The 25594-nt window shown below is 36.8% G+C and overlaps 1 protein-coding gene across 4 annotated transcripts in view; it reads right to left on the bottom strand.

Annotated features, from left to right (window-relative positions):
- Positions 1 to 16869, bottom strand: part of LOC145283572 (equilibrative nucleoside transporter 1-like) — a 103097-nt gene extending 86228 nt beyond the window's left edge. For 3 of the 4 annotated variants that reach the window (XR_013868637.1, XM_080132485.1, XM_080132487.1), the window contains exons 1-2: positions 16403 to 16867; positions 9235 to 9433 (exon numbers count right to left, since the gene is read on the bottom strand). Coding sequence is in view for 3 of the 4 variants with exons in the window: in XM_080132485.1 (XP_079988611.1) it covers positions 9235 to 9400 (166 nt within the window). In the remaining variant the exon portion in view is untranslated. Of the gene's footprint in view, positions 1 to 9234; positions 9434 to 16402 lie in introns of all 4 variants that reach the window. The other variant, XM_080132486.1, reaches the window with a different exon arrangement.
- Positions 16870 to 25594: the final 8725 nt, after the last annotated feature.

Raw genomic sequence — 25594 nt, 5'->3', positions numbered from 1 at the left:
AAAATTATTTTACTCCCACTTTGACATATGAATTTTGCTTGTTCCATTCTGCTGTGTATATTCAAACGGTTATCTTCAAAAGTTATATACAACACATCGGATGAAAATGTTGAGGCCAGGGCATTGGCGCAAGATATCTCCAATGACTTTTATAAAGTCCGGTATTAATACCTTCTCATGAAAACTAAATATTATTGTATCACTGAACAACGATTAATATATTTCCTAATGTTAGAAAATCTTTAAAATCCGATGCTAAAGAATGTTTTTTAGCTAAACAAATGTTACGTTTGTTTTCGATGGCTCTACATTTAAACAACATAAACACGTGAGGGCACTAGAGTTCCATATTTTAGAAAATTTATGTATGGCTAATCTTTTGAATTTAACGAGGTAGGTTTTAGGTAGTATAGTAAATATTTATTTCTCTCAAAAATTTATTAACATTTAAACAAATATAACAAAGTTTGAAATTGACATAGTGAAATTAGCTAGGAGAACTTAATTAAATACAATGATAAATTTTGGACCCAAAAAATTAGAAAAACTTTGATATAACGATGGAACTGATTAGGCTCAGACAACTGCCACTGTGAGACTTTAAATTCTTAAGAAAACCTATAATAAAATACCAGGCACAAAGGGGGTCTTTTTACGGATGATGTGTTAGTCTTCATATATTCTGATGGCAAAAATGTAGAAAGAAGAAAATATCTCTTTCACGAGATCTTTAAAGATATCGGCCTAAAAATATTGTTTTATAATTAACAATAAAGTTTTAATTATTTTAGATGCTACCATATATTTTATTTCCAGAACGTATAACCCATACCATAAAACTAATCAAACATTTTATTATATCGACTCTTAATCTAATCACCATTACTCAGTGAAGAAACTCATTTTTCCAACTTTATAAAAAGAACATCCAGGCTATCTTATATCGAACAAATATTTAATAGTGAGAAAAAATGATAGCGAATAATTAGCTATGTTAGGTTTAAATACTGATTACAAATATATATTGGACACAGTCGTAATAAATCTAGGGCAACATATTTTGCATAAAATTAAAAAAGAGTATTGGAATGTAGCTATATTGTTATATATATATATATATATATATATATATATATATATATATATATATATATATATATATATATATACTAGATGTACTCGGCCATGCGTTGCTATGGCTCAGTTTGTTTAAATGGAACACAAACACGAAAAAGGCAAAATATATGTCTAATGTTTATGTTCCCAATATTTTTGGATACACAATACATTGAGGTGCCCCCTTTTCTGTGCCGATATAGAGATTGTCTTATATTCCGACTGTAGTATAAGTAATATATACTTTTCCATATGAGAAGACATCGCGGTGTAGATGTAAGTCACACAAATGTAAAATCACTGAACCGTGTTTATGATTATGGCAAACGCCAAGCGAATTGTGAAGCGCAATATTTTAAATTAAAATGGTATATCCTTTTAAATCATACTATGTACGTTCACTGCCTGTTATTTTGACGTTTAACAGAAGGGAAACATAAGGGTTAAATTTTACTAAAGGCATATATGTGAACACGCACTGGAAAATCTCGAAAAGTAAAAATTTTAACCGATTTTCTTTTTTATCAAAGAAACACCGATAGAAAAATTGAAAGGAAAACTGTTCAAAAAATAGACCAACAAAGTAAGTGGGAGACCATTGATAATTAAGAATAAAGAAAGAAAGATGAAAAGAATGTAAAAATGTTGTAGGATAAGTTTTCGAAGAAAATAAATAGTTTGGTAAACTGTTGTTTTGTTTTTATTCCAAGAAAACATAATATATTGCTTTTAAATATAATTAATTACAATATGCGTAAAAATGTTGGTGCTTTTTCTTTATTGTTGCTAATTACTAAACCGAAATATTTATTTTCAAGTGAAACCATAGTATCTACTGAATTGCCATGTCACAGTAATGAAAATAGCCAAAACTCACGAAAAACGATGATGGAGAACTTAATGATTAAATGAAATAGTTTTCGAAGAAAATAGAAATTTTAGCTATTTCCCTTGTGTTAACGTCATATGTCACGTGACCAAACAAACATAGCCGCAATCATAATCAATATTAAGGATCGAAATAATTGTGACACTATAATAAGGTATATTACATTGGTTATTGTTGTGAGTGACAAACAATATTAGGAGTTATCGGCTTTGTTTGTTTGTTTGTTTTCCAATTAAATATCAACTTTTCAGCTGAGCCATTTCACTACAATAATGAAGAAGCGCCGTTTTTATCGGCAGACCTACATGAAAAACCTCATATTTGGGAGGGGGTGTACTCTTTCATGACTTGACCCAGATACTCGGGATTTTTCGTCAATTATGATTCGAGCTTGACGGAGGAGCCGAGCAAAGTAACTTATGAAGACGAATTTCAAAACTAATAAACTGTAAAATAAAATAGAAATACAATTAATATAAAATAATAAAAACCTACTGCAAATTTATTGAATACATATTTTTCCAGAAAAGTCGCATTTTGTATTGTTTAGTTACTTTTATTTTTTTCTGCAATTGTTTTATAAAAAAATTGATTTTTTTACCGTAAATTGTTAGGTAAATTTTTCTCCCAGAAAGCTTACATTTTTTATATAAAATCGTCATATACGTTTCTCTTTGCAAATAGTATTTTTTATTATCAGAAAAGATGAATGCTTTTTATGAAAACTATAAATTCTTAGGTGTAAGTAAAAAAATTTTTTATTTTCAAGAAAATGTACAAATTAATTTTTGTCACACCACCATTAATTATGCAAGAAAATGTCGATTTAGTGTTTCAACATTCGAGGAACGCTGGTTTAATCCGGTAATTGCTGGTCTAGCCCTAACCATAATTGGCCCCGAGGGTTCAGGTAAAATTCTGGAAGAGTGCAATTCTTTCTAATTTCGTTTTTTTTTCAATTTTATTAGTAGATTATCAGCGATTGCAAACTTACAAATTTAACTAAAATTCAAAAACAGTAATAATTAAACATTTTTAAAGGGTGCTCAGTTTGTAATACAAAGTTCTAGTAAATCTATTTCCCTTATTGGAAACACGAAATCAAATTGTTGCCCCTATGGTTGAGAGAGGTTCTTTTCGATATTTTGTTTGTTTGTTGTGTTTTGTGGAGGAGGGGGACATTGGTAAGGTAACCTCCTCCTCTGAATTTTCACTTTTTTAAAACTTTTTTCCTGTTATTACAAACTTAAGTTACAGGTCATAAAATCTGAAAGAAGATTTTTATAACTTCACGTGAGAGTTCCGTATTCAATAAATTTTCTATTCAACTTAGTACAGCGTTATTATTGAAAAATGCACCTCCACGTGAAAAGTTATAAAAAATGATTTTTCAATTTTTTTTTATAGTATGTAATCGATGATATTAACAGGAAAAAGGTTGTTAAAAAAAGTGAAAATTTAACAGATGGTCCGCCTTTTTTTGTTTCGTTTTGATTGTTTTTTATTGTACCTTAAAAAACGAATTTGATCGAAAGAATAGCATCCAACAACCGTACTTTATGTATTTTAATTCATAAAAATAAAATTGTATTAACAAAAATGAAAGAATTTAATTTTAAATGAAAAAAAAGATCAATTTATTTTTTTAGTATTTTTTAAAAATAAGTCCAACTCACCACTCACATTGGATATGTCGAGATTTTCGATGAATATTTGAAAGGAAAGCGAGCACGTGGTTAATTTAAATTAAATTTTAATCACATTATTGCATTTTCAATAATCACGTGATTAAATTTTATCTATTTAAAATTTACCAATATTGTAAACACATTATGAAGCCAGACGAAAATTCCTTTTAATGATGTCACGTGACGGTGGGCGGTGATGTGATTTTTCCCCAAATAAAAAATGGCCAGATCTTAAGAAATAAAACCACTAAATTTATTGAATAAAAATTAAGTATAATGTTATAATAAAAAAGAAATATATAAAAACATGCATGAGTAAACTGACAATATACCAAAATGTAGCAATCGGTTCGGTGTTTTTTTAGTTGTTCAAAAAGAAACAAACCAGACCTTTCATTTATATATATATATATATATATATATATATATATGTATATAATGTGGATCGATATTCTTATGCAAACATATCAGGATATAGAAGAATAGTATATAAAAGTGAAGGATATAATAAAATTAAATTTAAGACAAGACGAATAAAGTTCGTTTTTAATGGATTTATTTGTCAATTTTAAAGGAGAACTTACTCTAAGTTTCCTAATATATATATTTATTTATATATATATATATATATATATATATATATATATATATATATTATGTGTTATATATGTATATATATATATATATATATATACGGCTAAATATGAAAAAAAAAACAAATAAAGGAGAAAATGGGCACAAACCAAAACGTATAATATATGTAAATATATATATATACATATATATATACATATATATATATGTATATATATATATATATATACGGCTAAATATGAAAAAAGAAAAAGATAAAAACAAATAAAGGAGAAAATTGAACACAAACCAAAACGTATAGTATATGTAAAGAAAAATATGTAAGGGAAGTAACTCTATTAATAAAAATATAATCCAACCTCCCCTTAAAACAAAGACATTAACTATTTAATAAGAATTTTAAACAAAACAAATTGAATATTAGAATAAACGCACTTCAATGTAGAAATAATAATGATAAAAATATTGGAAAGAATATATAATCGGAAACAAATTGAAATTAAAACTAAAATAAAAAATACGAAACTAATGTTACACAAAATATTTGTTTGCATTGTACCCAAAATGGCCGACTTGTAACAGCGTGGAGATGGCTTTTTCCTCAAACGAAAACACCAGGTTTATCATGTACATAATAAACTTTTTGTTGCCAACATCAAATGGCACTAACATCTGATGAGTTGTGTGAGAAAGGAGATTTTTATGAACACATAAAATCGTAAAATTGCCATCCTATTTACGGAACGGTTGTAATGAAGAAATCCAAGATGCAATAAACAAAGGTTATAAAAAAGAAAATATATAAGTCTTGGAATTTCAACAAAGTTTTGTAATATATATATATATATATATATATATATATATATATATATATATATATATATATATATATATATGTATATATATGTATATATATATATATATATATATATATTCACAAAAATCAAGATATTTTATTAAATTGGGCCAATGCTTGAACCAAATAGGGATAAACATAATGATGGAAACAGAGAACGAACAAGAATATTTTTTTAGAAGTGAGAAGTTAAAGACAACGGCATAGGAACTACGTAAGAATAAAACTCATTTTGAATTAAAATAGTCAATAGTAGACAAATCTGGAAAGCATCAACCGAGTAAATCAGGAAGATGATACACGTTTTCTTGAAGCAACCACATGGCAAATACTAAAGTAGTAATATGAAACAAAATTTTAGATGTTAAATGTTATGCAAAGCTGTATTCAGAGAAATAAAGTCCTGTTATTACACCAAGAACCTGATAAAAATAAATTTAAAGAATAAAATTTTACTGAAAATCATGAGGGTAAAATGTAAGTGTGGATAGAAAATGCTTAAATTTAATACCAAATTTTAAAATAGTGAAAAAAAATTGTTTGTTCATAATCTTAATATATAGAAAATAAAATGATTATATCCTAATTCAGAATATATGAAGTAAATTTAATTTTAATACAAGTTATGGAGTATAGAATAGCACCCAGGTAATTTCAATAACACGAAGAATAAGATACATGAAAATACTATTAATCAATATATAAAGTTAAAGAAAATTAATGAGAAGTTGGATTCAGATTGTTGTAAAGTCCATAATGTCAGAATTATGACTTCTCAATGAAACTAAGGTGATTTATAAATAATTAAATCTAAATATTCAAATATTAATGCATTTAATTTCGATAAATTGATAAATTAGTCAAAATAGACGGAAAAAGTGTAACTTCCTTTTTAACGGGAAGACATTACTAAACTAAAATAATCTACTGAGATAATGATAAGCATTAAAAAGATGAATTTAAAATATAAATGATAAGATAACCAGTATGAGATGTAGATAATGTTAATTTATAATATGTAAATTAAACTTTTAATCACAGTTCCTTCTTTAAAAATAAAATGTTAAGCCTTATAGTATTAGTAGCTCGTAGAAAGTAAACAAAGTTCTTACGAAACTATAGAAAATTGTTGAAGAAATAATGGAGCATATGAGTATAAACTAGAATTTGCAGGGGTGGACTAGTATTTGCGAAAAAATCAATTAAATAAAAAAAATGGGAAACAAGAAAAATTATTAAAATAAAAAGTTACAAAATATTCAATAAGTAATAAAATATGTAATAATTTAAATATCATTTCAAAAGTAAAGATACGAAAATGGGGTGATTAGTAAATACGACGCCTATCGGAAAAAAGAAAATGTAAAGATGGTGTGTAGGTAATGTTCGACTCTTTGCCCTCTGAGAATAGAGAGTTTTAATTTATTCATATATATACATATATACATATATATATATATATATATATATATATATATATATATATATATATATATAGTGTGTATTTGGTCGTCTGAAAAGAAGCTTTTTTACAATAATTTTTACTGATATATTTACAATTATGCAAACAATTATGAAACAATTGTAACGCATTAAAAAGTACACAAGATGATGTTCTATTTTTATATGTTGTGGTCTTGAATTTTGTCAAAATATTATATGCATCGTCGATTATGAAAAATGATAATCATGAAGCTTATATAATTAAATCAATTAATTTTGACTTCAATTTTTAAGTATACTTGCCCGGGTGTTTAGAGGTGTGTGCTGAGCAAAAATAAAAACAATTGGTTGTAGGCAGGTAGGCTCGAACACTACTGCGAAGGAGAAAAAAACGTGAAAAAAACGTGACGTCCTTGCTGTTGCGCCCATCGCCAAACCGGAAGTGAAGTAGGTTTAACTTACGGTGATATAATCGAAAAATAAGGATGACTTTCGAAAATATTCGCGAAAACGCGAGCCCTGCCTGTAAGAAGATGCCTAGTTGAGAATTAAGCAATTAATTTTTTTGGCCAATTTGTTCGTCCGAATAGTCGTGCCTCAAAATGATACCAATCTCATGAAAATCCGTTGCCTCCATACAAATTTTTGGACAGACATAATAACATACATACATTTTAACAGACAGGTAAGATTTACATTATAGACTAGCCTGGGTGTTCGGCGTTGCGCACGTATTTCGAGATGTGTGTTGAGCAAAAATAAATGGTACTAGGCAGGCAGGCTCGAACTCGTACCGCGAAGGAGATGGTGAAAAAAAACGTCACGGCTTTGCCGTTGAGTCCATCGTAAAACCGGAAGGGGCGAAGGTTTAAATTAAGGCTAGCCAATCGAAAAGAGGGGTTGACTTTCGAAAATATCTTGCAGAAAAGTGCCTATTTGAGGCTTAAGGAATTATTGACTTAAGCCGATATTTCGATATTTATCATCTGAATAGTCTAGCTTCAAAACGGTACTGAACTTTTGAAAATCCGTCGCCTTTGTTATTAGTTTTGCGCAGATATTCAAAGATATATGCATACATACATTTAAACAGACAGGTGAGATTTATATTATAGACTAGCCCGGAATCCCGCCGTTGTTCGGGTGTGTTGAGCAAAAAAAAGTGGTAGTAGGCAGGCAAGCTCGAACACGTAGCACGAGGAGAAAAGTAACGTGTAAAAAAAACTGACATATTAGTCGCAAAAGGCGGAAGTTGCGGAGGTTAAAATGAAGGCTAGTTAATCGAAAATATGGGAATCCCTTCGAAAATATTGTCGAAAAAGCGATTCCTCCTTGTAGAAAAGTGTCCAATTGAGGGTTAAGGAATTAATGTCTTTAACCCAGTTTTCGATATTTGTCGTCCGAGGGATCCAGTTTTCAAACGATACATATCTCGTGAAAATATTTCGCCTCTGTCGAAAGTTTTAGGCAGAAATACATACATTTAAACAGACAGGTGAGATGAACATTACTTGAATTTTTTTTTTAAGTTTCTCGTACCAAAATAAATCAATAAAAATACTCAGTTTTGCGAACTTAAAGGAGCAATGATCCTTATTAAAAAGATAACATTATTATTGTTTTTTATTTACGAATGTCTTACGTGAGATAATTCAAATCTACTGCGGAATTGATCGTTAATAGTATCACATACCTTACAACGTACTTATAATATGTAAATAATAACATATATACGGAGTTTCTTATTTTAAAAATAAAACTCTGTAAATTATTTAAACAACTTCTTGTCGAACCCAAATCCACCCCCAAATGCAAAGATATGACCATTTCATTTTTGGTATATACATTTGCGCATATGCGTATCCTTAATTACGTTTTTTTTTTCGATCGGTTTAATCATTCTTGATGAAGAACGGAGGGCGTTTGTAATAATTCATTTTGATACTAAAATAACAACAACGCATACACGAACTCAGCCACATAAGTTTTTTTTTAATATTTAATAGTAGAGACAATTATATTATTATAAAACAAGATGTTTCTAATTGTTTACGTCGAATACTCACCTAATATATTATGTGTGTTTGTATGTGTGTATGTATGTGTGTGGGTGTGTGCCCAGCTAAGGTTGTTGGGACACAAGATTTGTATGCTCAGCTGCGGACTACCGCGTAGATTCCTCCATAGCTAAACTTAAAGGCTGACGTAGTGCCGATTAGCAGAGAAAGCCTTTAAAGCTCACATCAAGAGATCCCTGAATGGTTGTCGAACAGACTCCTCTTAACTAAAAGCATGTGCTTCCTGTCAGGATCTCTGATGCTCCCTTTGCTCACTAAGAGCTGTACTGTATCGAAAAGCAGCGTGTACAGGACCATACAGCAAAGCGTTAAAATAGGCATGCTCGTCAGGCAAGATCTTCTCTATTCGGCGCGTCCTTTCCATGCCCGATCTGTGACCGTACCTGTGAATCAACGATCGAACTACTTAAACATCATCAACTTACTAAAATAGATCATCATCGGATAACGATGGAAAACCAATAGTGTAAACATTTCTGCGTGTATGTACGTGTGTGTGTGTGTGTGTGTGTGTCTGTCTGTCAGTGTATAGCCAGAATGTTTGAAGACATGAGGTGTGTTTATACTCACACGGCTCATCTGTTATGTTATTATTGCTGATTGCATAAAGCTCCTTGCAATAATCAGGGTTAAAGATGCTATTCCTCCGAGAAGATATTTTATTATTCGTTTGCTCCTCGATCTCGGACATGCTGATGGTTGATATTGATGAGGATAATTCCAACCTGGTTTTCATCTTTTTTTTTAGGGGGGATTGGTTTTGGAATTTCTGCAAAGATATTTAATTAAAAATCGTTTTAATGCGCACATTCAATGATACTGTATTGGGTGTGATTGGATTGAAATAATTAAATCAAATAACAATACTTTATCTCTACTATTATATGTATATATATATATATATATATGTGTGTGTGTGTGTGTGTGTGTGTGTATGTGTGTGTATTTGGTAAAACTGGTAATTAGTAAAAACTTGAAGAGAGTGTTCAATAAGCAAATATGTGTTTTATTTTTTTTTATTACCGTTCTATCTGTTTGGTTACATATGTTTCGGATGTTGGGCCGTGTTTACGATCTAACAGCCTCGTCAGACCTTACAGAAATGGTTGGTTAGTATTAGGAAGAATTGTGTTTGGGAGGAATACTGAAAAAAGAGGGGGTAGGAGATAATAGAGGGGGAGGCGGGTAATGACAATATTTCAGTTTTGAAGTTTAAAGTATTTTAGGTTGTATTGTGTCTGGGGGGGTTAGCAGATTCAGGTAGGCTTGGGTGGAGATATGTGGATATATGAAGAGGCAGGAGGAAAGAGGATGGTAAAGAGAAAAGAAAAAAGAGAGTGGGTAATGAGAGGAGGGGGGAAAGAGTTTCACTTTTTGAGTTTTAAAATTTTGACTACTTTTTTCATGTTCGATAAGGTATATTAATTAGGTGAGAGAGGGAGAGAGATAGATGGGAGGAAATGGAGAGAGACGGAGAAGGAGAGGGAAGGGTGTTAGTACGGCTCTCATTTTTGGCAGTTACAAAATTACGTGGTAGTTGTTCATTTCATAGGGGGGGGTTAAACAGTTAAGAGTTAATACAGACGTTGACGCACGTATAAGAGCGCACAATACATATACATACATATTACAGACCAATGTGTAGACACATAGACACATACATATAAAAACAATGGCCAAGAAGATGTACATGGGTCTACATGCAGGCATATACACACATACACGCAACTCTCGTACACATATATATATACTCGCATATATATATATATATATATATATATATATATATATGTATATATATATATACAGATATAAGTATATGCTCACACATACATAAACATACACACACTCATCCGAGTACATATACGTGGATATACAGATCTCCAGTAAGAAGTAGATGCATACATACACATACACAGACATATACATACAAGTACACACACACACACACACACACACACACACACACATATATATATATATATATATATATATATATATATACATAAATTTGTTTGGCTGTGTGTTTGTGAGTTCATTCATTGAACTCAAAAGCGGCAGGGTCGATTTTTATGAAATTAAACACAAAGGTACTTCTAGTGTTTGGAAGTGTTCTTAGATATGTTTATGTGTCGAAATGTCGATGTAAGGAGAAACAGACGATTTGGACGAAACATAACATCTAAAACACCTTAACATTGCAAGTGCATTTTAACTTATATTACCACACAAGTTGAAAACCCCAACATATAAAATCTACAGAAGTTTTTTTTTTTTTAATATGACAAAAAGCGTTCGAAATGAATATTTCTGTTTAAAACACAATTTTACGATGATACTTTACTTTTTCATTTTAAACTTAAATTCAAACCATTATCACATCACAAGCAGTAATGCTAGGCACATAAAATCAACTTTAGATTCTTTGATATGACAAAGGCGGGTTCTAAACGAATGTTTGTGTTTAGTGTGCAGTTGAATCATGATACTTGATCTTTTTATTTCAAACTTTAATGCAAACCATAATATATGAGAATAATTTTATTAAATCACCAGTAGGTTCTAAACAGTGCAACGTAGACTATAATATATCGTGCACGTTATCACAGCGAGTGAAGCTTCCTCTAGATGGATCGCGATGGGACCCCAATTAGAGAACTTAATCGACTAGACTGAAAAAATAAGCTATTTTATCGATAACAGTATTAATATGGGAGTTTGGAGTATTCGTTCATTATCATTACATTTCGATCAATGTAGGTTGCCATGCTAGTAAATTCATAGTAAAAGTATAAATTTCTATCCGCTTAAAAATATCGCAAGCAATCCCACACCTTTGTTAAGTTAAGCTTGTTTAACTTGATAATCATTATACCCCTGTTAAAGTGTAACAGGAGAAACGGAACATGACAATAGAGTAGCAAAATATATTAACAAGAATATGCAGCTGTCTTAGTTCAACTGACAATTCGGTTGCTTCACCGGATAACTACTCCTGCCTTACGGTCTTGTCCTCCGGAACTGATTGTGTATGAATCAGTAATTCAAGATAGTCTTGCCACAACAGTAATCTTTCTGTTGAACTCGGGAATTTTTTACAATGGTTCATGCAAGTATGATGTGTTGCGAAAAATTCAGTTCAAACTTACAGTTTTTTTGCAAGCTGAAAATCAAATCCTCAGTGTAGGCGATACGATAAATATAACTACAAATTATGTAAGACTTCTACATCTATTCTAAAGTCGATACCTAGTTATCCACATAAAATATAAAGATTCCCAAGTTTGAGAGAGGGATTCATTAGATAGAAAAGAATGTTGGAGTTTAATTCGTGTGAAAATTTGTGTGAATGACGATCAAGATGACAACCGTCATCTGAATAATCCAAAAGGTTCAAATGAGCAAACAGGTTTTTTTAAAGAAGAGATCTTTGATAACCTGTGTGAAAAATCCTTGTGAGCCAATGATAATAGTTTTCATAGAAATCACTCCACACGGAGCATGAATTGACTTGTTGTTAGGATCTTAAATAAGAATTAAAATTACTACTCCACAGTCAAATAAACTAACAATAAATATCCGATGGATAGATTCCAACTGAGAAATCGACAATTCCTCCCTTTGTTAGAAGACTACAAGACAAAATAAAAAAGTAACATTTACAAGGTCGCAGAAAGTAAAGCCAAACCTCACTTTTGTCGATCCTAATAATAGTTTTTTTTTCGATCGTAAGTGTTACTTTATTAATTTAAGCTTTCATTTTTTTCAATTTACATATTTCAGCCAATCGTTGTTTCTCTTATTGTCTAGACACTTTTTTATGTAATGCTCAACATTGTCTTTGTCGTCTTCTTTTATAATATTTTTGTTTATCCTCTGTTTATCTATTGGTAAAACTTATTTAGTTTGTACCGTTAAAATTTCTATTTTTATGGTTTCTGTATTTCTTTTTGCTACTTCATTTGGTTTTAGTTAGTCACATTTTTAGCCTTTAGCCTTTTTATCAAGCCAATTTTTCGTCTTCAAGATTTTTCTGTTCATATTCCGCTATATTTATCGCACTAACTTGTGTTTACACTTGCTTAAGTTTGATCGCGTTTCACAGCCTTTCTTCATTATTATCTATTATGTAGGAGATCTTCGTTTCTATTCTATGAGATACATATTAGCAATTCTCAAAGAATTAAAAAATTGACAGTGTAATAATGATAAAAAAACAACTCTTATTAATACGGCACTGGAATGAACAAATATTTATCCAGGCAAGGTATATTAGTTAATGAGAAGAATATAAAGAACAAGTAGAAAAATAGTAAAACAGTAAAATCTTCGTTCTAGCTTTTGTAACTGGTCAAGCAAACACGGAAATAGTTTCACTAAAAACACTATTGCACACATAAGACAAATGCTTATGTATACCAATGTAATATGGGATCCTACATGAAATACTGACGGATATCTGGCCCAATTAAGGTTCTTTATAAGGTGCGGAAACGTATCTGTAGTTTCAATCCTTTATGTATTTTTTCTAGAATTATCTGATATATGACTCGCTTCCTTTACCCGCTTCATCATTTGACTCGTTAATAAACTGGCTTCACAATTTTATATTTTGAGACCTTATGTTAATTCGACTTTGTATTCCCGTAGCTTACTTTCCAATAATTGCAGGTCTGTGCAACACTTTCTTGCCGACTCGTTTCTTCCTTCCTGTAACTTTTCCATTCCCAGACTTAGATATATCAGCATCCTCACTCTTATCATCTTTCGTTCAGGTTGCTTTGTGCTTTTTCTATAGGGATATTTATAAAAACATAAATATTTAACTATGTTGAAATGTGGCCAATATTGAGTATTTGACCTTCATTCAAGATAAATCAATTTCACACTTTGTTATTAGGGTTGGTTGAAAAAGCACACCCATTCAACCGAACCATGAATTTTAGAAATGCACATAAAGTGCGAATATGTAAAGTTATCACTACAATTCTGACAGAGTTTGTTGTGAAATTAGTTGATTCGATTCGGTCAACTTCAAACCTAGTGACTAATGAAGGCATATATATTGAATGTTAAATATGTTTTCGAGCAGTATAATTTCTCCTTAAATGCATTAATAACATAAATATTATTTTCAAATAAATTGTACGCATTTTAAAATAATCAACTCACTTGTGAATCACCCTACATATATATATATATATATATATATATATATAAATATATATATATATATATGTATTTAGTAGAAGTTATAATTAACAAAAACTGAAGAAAGTGCTCAATACTGTTGTAGAGCAAATATGCGATTTATGTTTTATTACCGTATCTTTCTGTTAAGTTACATTATTGTTTCAGCTACCCGGCCGTTTTTTTTGCCGTCTGTAGCGTCCTCAGACTTTTACAGAGATATTCTTTGTTTCATTCCATAACAACGAACATCTCTGTAAAAGTCTGAGGAAGCTACAGACGGCCAAAAAAAAACGGCGGGGTAGCTGAAACCATAATGTAAGTTAACAGAAAGATACGGTAATAAAATATAAATCCTATATATATATATATATATATATATATATATATATATATATATATATATATAATAGAGAAACAGAGAGAGAGAAAGAGAAATAGTAGAGATAAAGCGTGGGAGAGACAGCTACAGAGATTCAAAACAGTTGTTCTCCATTTTACTCTTAATTGAGGAGACTAGATCGCTATATGTTCTTCTATTACAAAGCTTGAAGGATGGGTATCGCTTGCGTTCAAAAGTTAAAAAACAAACATTTAAACAACAAATAATAGGGTTTTTTTACAAACAGTTTTAAAAAATTAGTTTGAATTATTTTTATAAACAATGACCGCAACCAAATTTCAAGTTGTTCCAACGCGTTTCCTTGTTATTACGCTACATTTTCTAAGAGCAGAGGACCGCTGAAAACATCAAAATGAAAAAATTACATATAAGAACGACAATATGGTTTTTACGCTTAATATACACCATAGCATTGTAATTTATGCTTATATATATATATATAGGTCAGAGTTTTGCATAGATTAAGTAACCAATGAAGTTTACACGGTTAATACAAAAGTGCTCAATACCGAAGAAGAACAAAATGCACTCTTTATTTGTGTTATAGTCATGAGCATTTTCTGGTCTGTTAGTTAAGTAGAAACCTCTTTATGCGATACAACTTAAACGAAACCGAAGTTTACAGCTATTGATGATAGGAAACTTTGCTTACGTATACGCTGTATCTCCTGAAGAGAACACTAGCTTATTATAACTAGCTGACCGAAACATGCTCATGACTGTGTGGAAAATATTGCCGCTTATATAAAGAAATACAGAGTATATATATATATACTAGTGCCGTAAGTCTGGCACATAGTATTATATATATTTTGTATAATATATATTATACTAGATTTGCAGCTTCCCCGTCTGCTTATAAAGACAGAAGAGTTCTCACCATGAGCGCTGGTTCGGCTACAATTCCGGCCTTGTTGCAGTAGGGAAACACAAAAAACTACGGTACGCCTTTACCCAAGAGATAAAATTTTACGGGCACACTGCATACGTATGCCACATTCTTAGGTTCAGTTGTTATGTCACTTAATTATTACTATTTGTAAGGAAAACCGATGTTAGCATTCTATAATGCACCTTTATGCATGCAAATAAAAAAAATTGAAAAAATAATAGAAGACACTAGAAAAGTATTTAGTTCTTTCATAATGTCCTCCATAATTGCCCTGTCAGGGAGATGTCGTGTTTATAATTACTATATTTTTGAAAGGCTTACTACATGGTTATCTTTCCCCCATCAAATTCAACCCAGAACAAAAGAACTGCCAACACATCAATACTTTAACGATGTTCCCTATTAAACAATTCCCAATTCCATGTGCGTACATATATGAAAACTATTTATTTTCGTAAATAACAATTATTCATGTGCATAAATAACAGTTATTTGTCTGCGTAAATAACTAACACCAAGAGATACTCGAAAAAACTGATTGTAACTTCTTTTATACTGCCATCTTTTTATATTAATTATGAAAAGTCTAAGCCCAAAAGTGGAAACAGATAAATAACGAATGGTTCATACCAATAAACATATGCAGGACGAAAGATAAATTAAGTGAGAGATGACACGAGAGTACGAAAGTTTGTGGAGGTGAATAATAGAAAAGAAAAGAGTGGGAGAGAAAATCAAAAACATACCTTTTAAAAGGTGTTTCTATTTTATTGATGTGAGAATGTTATTTTTTCTTAATTTATTTATTCCTTATATATATATATATATATATATATATATATATAAATATATATATATATGTGTATATTTGCGTGTATATTTGTAGTTATATATATGTGTGTGTGTGTATTTGTACAGATATATATATATATATATATATATATATATATATATATATATATATGCGTGTGTTTGTGTGCGTGTATGCGTATTCTATCACGTCGATCTTACCAGAAGATAATTATGAGAAGATGTGTGTAGTTTATATGAGTCGAAAAGCATGGAAGTTTAGAAATTTTTAATTTTCCAGTATATTCGTTTTCTCTATAATACGTTTGTCTTAATCTTATGACGAGGAGGAAGTCAATAAAATGTTTTATGAAATGTTAAGAAGGCAAAACTGTGTACTTGTGTGTTGTGGAAAGTTCTGTAGAATATGTTTTTTTTTTTGAAGCAGCTTGAATTATACTCACCGTCTGTTGGTGTTCACTTTGCTCTGTATTTAAATTTGGAGGTTTTCGTGATAATCAACACAAGATGATCCGGATCATTTCTGTTATGAAGCGATAGAGATCCATTGAACGTAAAGAGTCTCTCTCTGAATGTTTTTGTGTCGTCCCCAATTTTATGAAGGTGTTTATCACATTATAATCTCCAAAATCAATTTAATTTTTTTTTTATATTTTTATATTTTCGCTCTATTACTTGTAGTTTAATTGAATTACAAATATTTTATCTTTCATATAAGTACATTTCCGTTGTGTGGGTGCGTACTACTTTACAGTCATATCTGCACGGATTCTAACAATTTCTTAATATTTTAGTGGATCCACCGACGACAAACGATAAATTGCAGTTACAACAAACAAGTTTCTAGGTTTATAGAAGACAGATAAATAGACCTACATATTGTTTTATGACTATAGATAAATCACCTCTTGTATTCAGTAAGAGTAATTAAAAACAAAGTTTCGTCCAATTATTAACAATTTTATTTAACGTTGTATACACGTGATACAATAATACAAACATATTTTCTCAATTAAAAATAATTATAGATAAATACGGCGTTTAAGGGTTTATAAACCTACATAAAGTTATACAGTTAACAAGTATAAAGTGCAGTATAATAAGAGGAAACACTATTTAAATTCGAGTGTCTTAATTATATTATACACCCGTGGAACTATTTCAATAAGTTTCATTTTAAATGCAATGTTGTTAAAGGTCGTTTGAAAACATTCTTTAACAACACTCTTTTACGTCCATTGATTGTAAGTAAATATTTTTGTGTGGATTTCAAGTCCAGCTAAATGGACAGTTTTCATATTTCAAATAAAACAGGCAACGGAAGTCTCTAAATAACTGCAAAAGCTTCCAGGAAAAGTTAACTTGCAAATAAAAAGCTGCAGTCGTACAAAGGCAAGAAGTAGAACAGTAACAAGGCCGATAGCCATTAGTCGCGTGCTCTCGTGTAATGAATCAATGCGTGAATGTAGGATTGACATGAAATTCTTAAAGATAAACAAAAATGACCGAAAGATGGGCTGAAATGACTTAAATAAATAAAAAGTAAATGACTTAGAATGGCTTTAATGAACTTAAGCATGAATTGAATGACCTTAAGAATGACTTGAATGCTTATACAATAACTGGAATCCTTAAAAAACAACTTGAATGATCTCGAGAATGACTTGAATGGCTTTGAGACTGACTGGTTGTAAAATGGGCGATCATTTAACATTAAATTAATAAAGAAAAGTGATACACCCACTTTATATCACAATAAGTACAGCATGTAGTAGGAACAGATACTACACTTTGAGATATTAAATCTTTTATTCATGTTAAAAATGCAGTCAAAATCAACGATGAACAAAAAACGTAGGCACATGGCAAACTCAAAAGGGGGGATTGTGGGGGTCGTTGGTCATCCTTGTCATTCCAGGACTAAACAAAGTCAAAAGTTTCTCCCAGCTAGTATCTTCTTTCACCATAATACCGCATTCGCCCTTTCATATTGGGGGACGTCCTACTTAACTCCCAATTTTTAAAACATTTTTTATTGACGTGTAAAAACAAAAAAGATAACAATAAAATGGTACAATAATTCATTTGTGTCGAGGGCGGGGGAAGAAAAAACAAAAGGTGCTAGTAGGACCCTCCCAACCCCGTCTAGTTGATAGACTGCCCGTTCCACTAGGTTTATAAAAGGAACCTCGCTTCTGCGGGGGGGTGAATGGAGAAAAGAAATTTTTGTGGGTAAGGGATGGAGGTTAGTTTGTATTTCTTTTTCTCCAAGATGGGTAAAACTTAGAGGAAGGGGTGAAAACAAAAATTGCAAGTAAGAGGGGATGGGGATCTTGGAGGCTTCCTAATCGAGGAGGGATGGAACACACACTCAGCTAGCTGAGAGGCTACTTGTTTAATTTTACTTTACAGAACTGCGCGTTCCACACCTAGGCGGGGAACACGTATTCAAATTTGGCTCCTCTTCGTACACACAGACTTGCCACATGTATCCATCTTCTGTCAAATGCCGCGCGATGCAGCCTTCTATCACATCTGATCTTCACCCGTAGTTGGTGTTTAAAGAAAGCGATCAGATCTTGATCAGAAAAAGACAACACCCCCCGGCAACCTTGCAGACGCGACGTCCAAATCACCATTCTCGCCACGACCAGGATCGTAACGTAGACCATTTGTCTTTCCCGGTCCCAGGGCGGCCTCACGTTGGCCACAACATTGGATACAGTAATTGGGCGAGGATGCTCAGGATCGATGCAAGCCGTCACTCCGCTGACATACGACTAGTACTGGCGGAGTTCGCGGCAATCGAAGAAAGCGTGATCTGTAGTTTCTACGGCCGTTGTCCCACAACGGGGACAATCAGGCGACTCCAAAAACCCGGAACTGCATTGTATGTTGTTGAGTAGAAGTGCATTTCGGGCCAATCGCCAGGTCAAAGAGAACTCCGAATTGTTCAGATGACTCGAACCTGGCGCCCAGCTCCACGCGGAGCGGATCTCACTCTGCTGCCACCCTAAATGCGCGCATAGCGGGTCGTTTGCGGCCCCCTTCACTAGATCCCTGTGGATTTCCCTACGGGTAGCAGTCACAAGGTCACTGGACCTTGGTAGTCGTTTTAGCGCGGCTCGGCACTCTTTCATGTAGGCAGATTCTCCTCGCGGCCTGCGACGGCTCTCGATGGAAGGGTCGAGAACGAGGTCGGGGAAAGCGGCAGTAACCACGGGGTGCCACGGTTGGTCATCCTGCATATAGTGGCTCAGGAAGGCCAGCCTCTCAGCATCTCGATGACACTTCAAGTCCGGCATTCCCAAGCCTCTCTCACACAGACGTTGAATACAGACCTGTCTGCTCACCCAGTGTCTTCCTCTGTCCCAAAGGAGCAGGACAAGAGTTCGACAAGAGCTTTTAGGTGTAGTGCAGGCAGGGGAAGTACGGCCAGTCGGTAAAGGATGAAAGGAAAGACGTAAGCACGCCTCAGCTCTACCCTTTAAGGAAAATTTCCTAGGAAGCCACGAATTGACTGCAGCCTCCACCTTTGAACGGGAGGTTTGCGTTGCCACTCCATGCGCCCAACCGCAGTCCTACCGACTTGTTGCAGTTTATCTTGGCCCCCGTGATTCTTTCGTACTGTGTGAGTGCCTCCGACACGACCTCAATGTCTCTGAAGCCCGACACGAAGACCGTGACATCATCAGCGAACGCGGATACCTTGGCAGCTGAGCCGCCAGGTAGAGCCATTCCGCGCAGGGCCGAATTTGCCTCCCCATGTCTCAGCTTGCGGAGAAGAGGCTCCAAAGCCAGGACATAAAGCACGGGCGACAGCGGACAACCCTGACGAACCGCCCGAGAGATAACAAAGGGTTTAGAGCGCTTTCCGTTGACTTGCACGACAGCCATGGGCTGTCGATACATTATGGAGATCCACTTGCAAAAGTCCGGTTTAAAACCGGCGGCCTCCAAGACAGACGCCAGGAAACGATGGTCGACCCTATCGAAAGCTTTGGACTGATCTAAGTTGATCAGCGCGGCTTCCGTGTCGTCATCTATTCCCCCCTCTAGGATCGTGCGGATCAGATGCAAGTTGTTCTGAATCGATCTCCCCTTCACAGCGTAGTTCTGTTCCGGTTCAACCAACTCGTCGATAACAACCTGCAGCCGATTCGACAGGACCTTGGCCAAAATCTTCAACTCTGTGTTTAGCAGAGTTATGGGCCTGTAGTCGTGTAACTCTTCCCCTCCATGCCCGTCACCTTTCTTCAGCAATGTGATCACTCCCTTGGTGACCTGCCCTGGAATGGATCCCTGAGCAAACCAATGGTTGAACATATCCGTCAGAAAAGGCAGAAACATGAGCGACAGCCTCAAATGCAGTTCGTATGACAGACCATCAAGTCCTGGCGATCTGTCACAGCTGACCTGCTTCAGCGCAGTAAAGACCTCCCGCTCCGTCACCCGGCCCTCGCAACTAGCCGCTCTAGCCGCCTCGAGGCGAGGAGAGTCGGCCAAATAGTCGCTAAACTCAAGGACCGGAAGATCGGGCTGCTGCGTAAAACGCTCCTCGAAATGTTCTCGAAACCCCTCGCAGATCTCCCGAGTCGATTCCGGGGTGCGTCCATCCGGATGTTTGACTTTCGCAATGTATTTGTCCGAGCCACGCCTAGAAACCTCACGGCGTACGTCTGTATCAGAATTGACTGCTTCGTTGCCTATCTTTCTAAGCCTAGCTCTAACTACTTGGCCTTCGTAACGCTCGCTAGTCTCGCGTAGAAGGTCCTGCTTAGCTAGTTCCTGACTAACCCTATCACCCTCCCCCGTAGCCTGGGCTAGTTTCTGCTCTAGCTGCTTCTTCGTCTTGGCCTTATCTAGTGCGAGGCGCTGGGCATACTTGACGGAAAAGCTTCTGATCTTGGCTTTGAGACCTAACCACCACTTACTCCCGGTAACCGCCCCCACTAATGCCTTTTTAATCAATTCTCTTAACTGATCTTGGAAGTCTTGTATCTCCAGAAGGGAGGTGTTTAACTTCCAGTACCCCGCTAACTTAGGCCTATTTCCTAGCTTCAGCCTGGCCATAACTAATTTATGGTCCGTCTGGCCTAGCCAAGTGAACGTGGGAAAGGATAGGAAATCTACTTCGCCTCTCCTAACTAACATCCTGTCCAAATAGGTATTTGGATAGGAGGAAACGCTATTGGTCCACGTCCACATTTCCCGCCCTGGATGCTCGACCCGAAACTTGTCGACCAGTCCTCATCTAGCCATCAGATCAGCCAGGCTGGACTCGCCCCTCTCCGACCCTCTAGCTCCGCCTCCTACCTTATCTATGTCGGGGTCTAAGATGGCATTCCAATCCCCTATTAGCACTACCCGCTTCCGACAATCTATAAACGCGTCAAGCCGACTGAAGAATGAGACCCTCTCACGAGCGGTGCTGGGCGCATGAACCGCGATCACCCGAAACACAGAATCTTTTACGGCAACATCGGCCACAACCAGCCTGCCCACCGCATCTCTACGGACAATGTCGACCGTCGCCGACAGGGTACGTTTAACCAGCACGGAAACTCCCTTCCCCCGCGGGCTGCCATATGCTGAGAAAACCTCAAAATCTCTGGCCAGCACCTGACAGTCCACAGAGGAAACGAAATGCGTCTCCTGAATCGCAGCCACATCCACTCCCAGGGACAAGAGGTCGTGCCAGAGGCGAGCCGCCCGGCCCGGTGATCTCAAGCCCCTCGCATTCAAACTAGCCAAATTCAAAGCCATGGTACCTACCTTAGGGTGCGTCACACTCAGCTCCGAAGTCAGCTGGGGAGAGGACGCCGACGTTATGTGCCATGCTCAACGTGGTCAGGTTTTTCATATCCTGACCTTCTCTCGCAATGCCGCCGACGTCCAAAGGATAAATTAATTTTATGGCCCTGTAGAGTGACGGATGGGCCAACACTGGGACCCTTCCCTTGCATTGTTTTGACAGTTCATCAAGAGAAGGGTAATTTTTTTACACCAGTTCAATTCCCGGAAACGCCCTTTCAGCGGTCTGCATCCTTGTCCACAAGTTGGTCTTGCAGGCCTCTGGAGTTCTGACAAAAGTTATTAGGAGTGGGGCGTCCGGGAAATTTGAGGGGATATTTACATCTTTCCCCTCTATCTGTTTGTAATCGAGCAGAGGTTTTAAGTTTTTCCTCTGCCGATGGGAAATGTATGTGGCCACAGATAGAGGGTCTACATTACATAGTTCCTCAGGGGCAAGGACCTTTAGTCTGGTTGGTCTGCAAGAGGCAGAGGAGGCTCTCCCCTCCCTCGATTCATTCTTTACCTTTTCGTTTTGGGGTAGTGGCTCAGTTTGCCTTGGTGTGGGGACGGGTGTTTGTGTGGTGCCTGGTGTTGGTGTTGGTGTGGTGTCTGGTGTTGGTGCGGTGTCTGGTGTTGGTGCGGTGTCTAGTGTTGGTGTTGGTGCGGTGTCTGGTGTTGGTGTGGTGTCTGGTGTTGGTGCGGTGTCTGGTGTTGGTGCGGTGTCTGGTGTTGGTGCAGTGTGTGGTTTGGGGTACGCAGTGGATTTTGTTGTTAGGGGTGGTGTATGTTCACAGGGAGTGGGGGTCACCTTTTATTCCTTATTTCTTCTTTTGTTTTTCTTTTTCATTCTTTCGAATGAACCGGGGAGAGGTGAGGTTGAGTTCCTCTCCCTTTCACTTGCGGATTCATCCTCAGAGGAGCAGTCTTTTCTCTGCTTGATCCCCGTCTCGATTGGTGTGGGGACCGTTGGTTGTGTCTGCTCCTCTATTTGCTGCTGCAGCTGTTTGTGTTGTTGCTGCTCTCGCTGGTGTCGTTGCTTCTGCTGCACTTGCTGATTTTGCTGCTGCAGTAGTTGTTTCCGCGGCATTGGCTGTGGTGGCTGTTGTTGTTGCTGCATTTGGAGAGGCTGCTGCCTCGATTTTTGGGCTGGTGGTGGGACGGTGGCAGAAGGGATTATGTGTTTCCGCTTTTGTCTCACTACCGTGCTCCATTCTTCCCCCTTGGCCTCCTGGGTGGTCTGGGTTTTCCTTGGAGCTGGGGTTGGTGCTGCAGTTGCAGGGGTTGTTGCCGCCTGTTTTGGTGCGGGCGTTGTCTCAGGGGTTGTGACCGCCTTTTGGGTTGTTTGATTAGGGGTTACCCTTTGGGGGTAACTCCTAGCCATGTGACACTGCTTTTGGCAGAACCAACAGTGTGGACGACGGCCCTCCACCACTACCGTTATGCTGGCGTCTTTGTATGTCAGCAGCGGTGATATTGCTCGAACACCCTCCTTCTTCAGCCTCATTGCTATTGTGTAGCAGCCCAGGTGAGTCCCAGTTTTTGACCGTACTGGGGTCACCTGTTCCACCTCAACGTACTGGCTGAAGAGGCATCCTAATACTTCCGCAGGTATTTGGGTTGGCACATTAAATACCTGCACCCGAGTCCTTCTCTTGCTCTGGTATTCAGGTATTAGTTTGACTCTCCCATGCGTTATTTCTTGGAGGGAGAGTCTCTCCGCATCGTCCTTGGTGGGTAGGAGGATGTCCCACACAGCGAAGCTCCTCTGGTACAGGTATAGTACTGGGATGTTAAGTTTGTGGATGAGCCCCGCCATGTCTTCCTTCTTCATCCCTAGGAGGCGGTTTTCCGGTATATCGGAAATAGCAAAGGACAGGACTCAGCCCTCAATCGCCTCCCAGGCACCTGGTATGGGTTTTATATCTGCCCCCTCTATGTATTGTCTGTACTTTGTCAAGTACAGGTCTCTATACTCTTGAGGGGACAGTTGTTTTTCTACGGTCTTCCCCACGCAGACCCCCTTGTTGGTGTTGGTATGGGGTCTTTAGTGGGGTTAGACCGTTTTTGGTTTTTTATGGAGGTCGGCCCTGCCTGTTTATTAGCGACGCTTCCTGCCTCCCCAGATGTCTTGGTCAGTCCTTTTGTGGGAGTGTCACATTTTTGGGCGGCGGCTCCCTTTTTAGTGTCTTTTTCGGGAGCAGCTTCCCGTTTTGGGGAGTCGGCCTCTTGGGGAGCATGATCTTTTTTGTTTACTTTGAGGCCATCTGCCCCTTCCTCGTTTGTGAGGTCCAGGCGGTATGCCCCCTCATTTTCTTGATCTGCTCCCCTTTTGGGAGCGCAGCCATCCTGGGGAGCACTGTCCCCTTTATTGTCCTTTTGATCTGGCACCTCCTCCTTTTTATGGTTGGAGTGAGATGCTACGACCATCAGCAGTTGTTTTTTCTCCTGTTGGGGCTTCGTCCTCTTGGGGAGCAGTAGCCCCCTGGCTGGGGGTATGCATATTAGTGGGCCCCTGGCTGAGGGTATCCATATTGGTGGCCTCCGGGCTGGGGGTGTCCGTTTTGGGTCCCTCTTTTAAAAACATTCACTGAAAAAAGTGACGTGGAATCAGCGTACAAAGTGGGGAGCCGACTTTGGCGCCAAAAAGAGGTGGCGCCAAAAGGCGGCAAGAGGGGAGATAGAACTGAGAGAGGGAGTGGGAAGTTAGTGGAGGGAAGAGAGAAGGTGTTTCCGACCCTCCCTCGCGGGAAGGTCGAAAATTATCAGCTCGGATCCCCCCGTGGGGGAGGGGGAGAGCAGAGAAAGACAGACAAAGTGGGGGTGCGGACAGAACGCGACCCAAAAAGCTTGTCAGAATGTGTCGCCAGAACAGCACTGCCTCGCACGATGTAGGCATCAGAACAGATACTACACTTTGATCTTGTCCCGAAGGCCAAGACTACACTTTGATCTTGGCCAAAAGGCCAAGAAATGGGTATTTATTTGCTCCCCCACCGAGCAAATTAGGCACAAGGTCGAGTTCTAGTGTGAGGAGTTAGGAGGAAATGGGGACCAACTCCCCAGAGGGTAGGAGAGCTGGATAGTGACAATTGGTATGAAGGGTTGCCCCTACATTGAATAAGGTCTTATATGTGGGGTTGCCCCCACATATGGTCTTAGCTTGCAGTATCTGCCGGAACAGATGGTATTTATTTGCTCCCCCACCGAGCAAATTAGGCACAAGGCCGATTTTTAATGTGAGGAGTGAAGGGAGGGGGAAGGGAAAAAGGGGACCAGCTCCCGAGAGGTGGGAAATGGGAGCTGGTTAATGGTCAGGCATGTGGGGTTGCCCCCACATCTGGTCTTTGCTCGTCATAGCTAGTCATAGCTTGCAGCATCTGCCGGAATAGATGGTATTTACTTGCTCCCCCACCGAGCGAATTAGGCACAAGGCCAATTTTTAACGTGAGGAGTGAAGGGAGGGGGAAGGGAAAAAGGGGACCAGCTCCCGAGAGGTAGGAAATGGGAGCTGGTTAAAGGTCAGGCATGTGGGGTTGCCCCCACATCTGGTCTTTGCTAGTCATAGCTAGTCATAGCTTGCAGCATCTGCCGGAACAGATACTACACTTTGGTCTTAGCCAAAAGGTCAAGAAAATCTTAAAAAGCTAAGAACAACATCTATTAACAACATACCTTTGATCTTCACCAAAAAGGCCAAGCACAAAAGTGTTACGGCCAGGCAACAGATGTGGTGTTTTGAATATAATAAACTAGTTATGACAAAGTTTCATTTCATAAGAAACGGGGCCTTATTAGAGTTGGGGCCCGTTTTTTCGGGTCACCCTGTATATATAAATATA

This window comes from Euprymna scolopes, chromosome 8 (genome assembly GCF_053919585.1).
Source record: "Euprymna scolopes isolate OS-2025 chromosome 8, ASM5391958v1, whole genome shotgun sequence".
Classification (NCBI taxonomy): domain Eukaryota; kingdom Metazoa; phylum Mollusca; class Cephalopoda; order Sepiida; family Sepiolidae; genus Euprymna; species Euprymna scolopes.
Note: the sequence above shows the minus strand (reverse complement) of the source record. Positions and strands in the feature narration are given on the sequence as shown.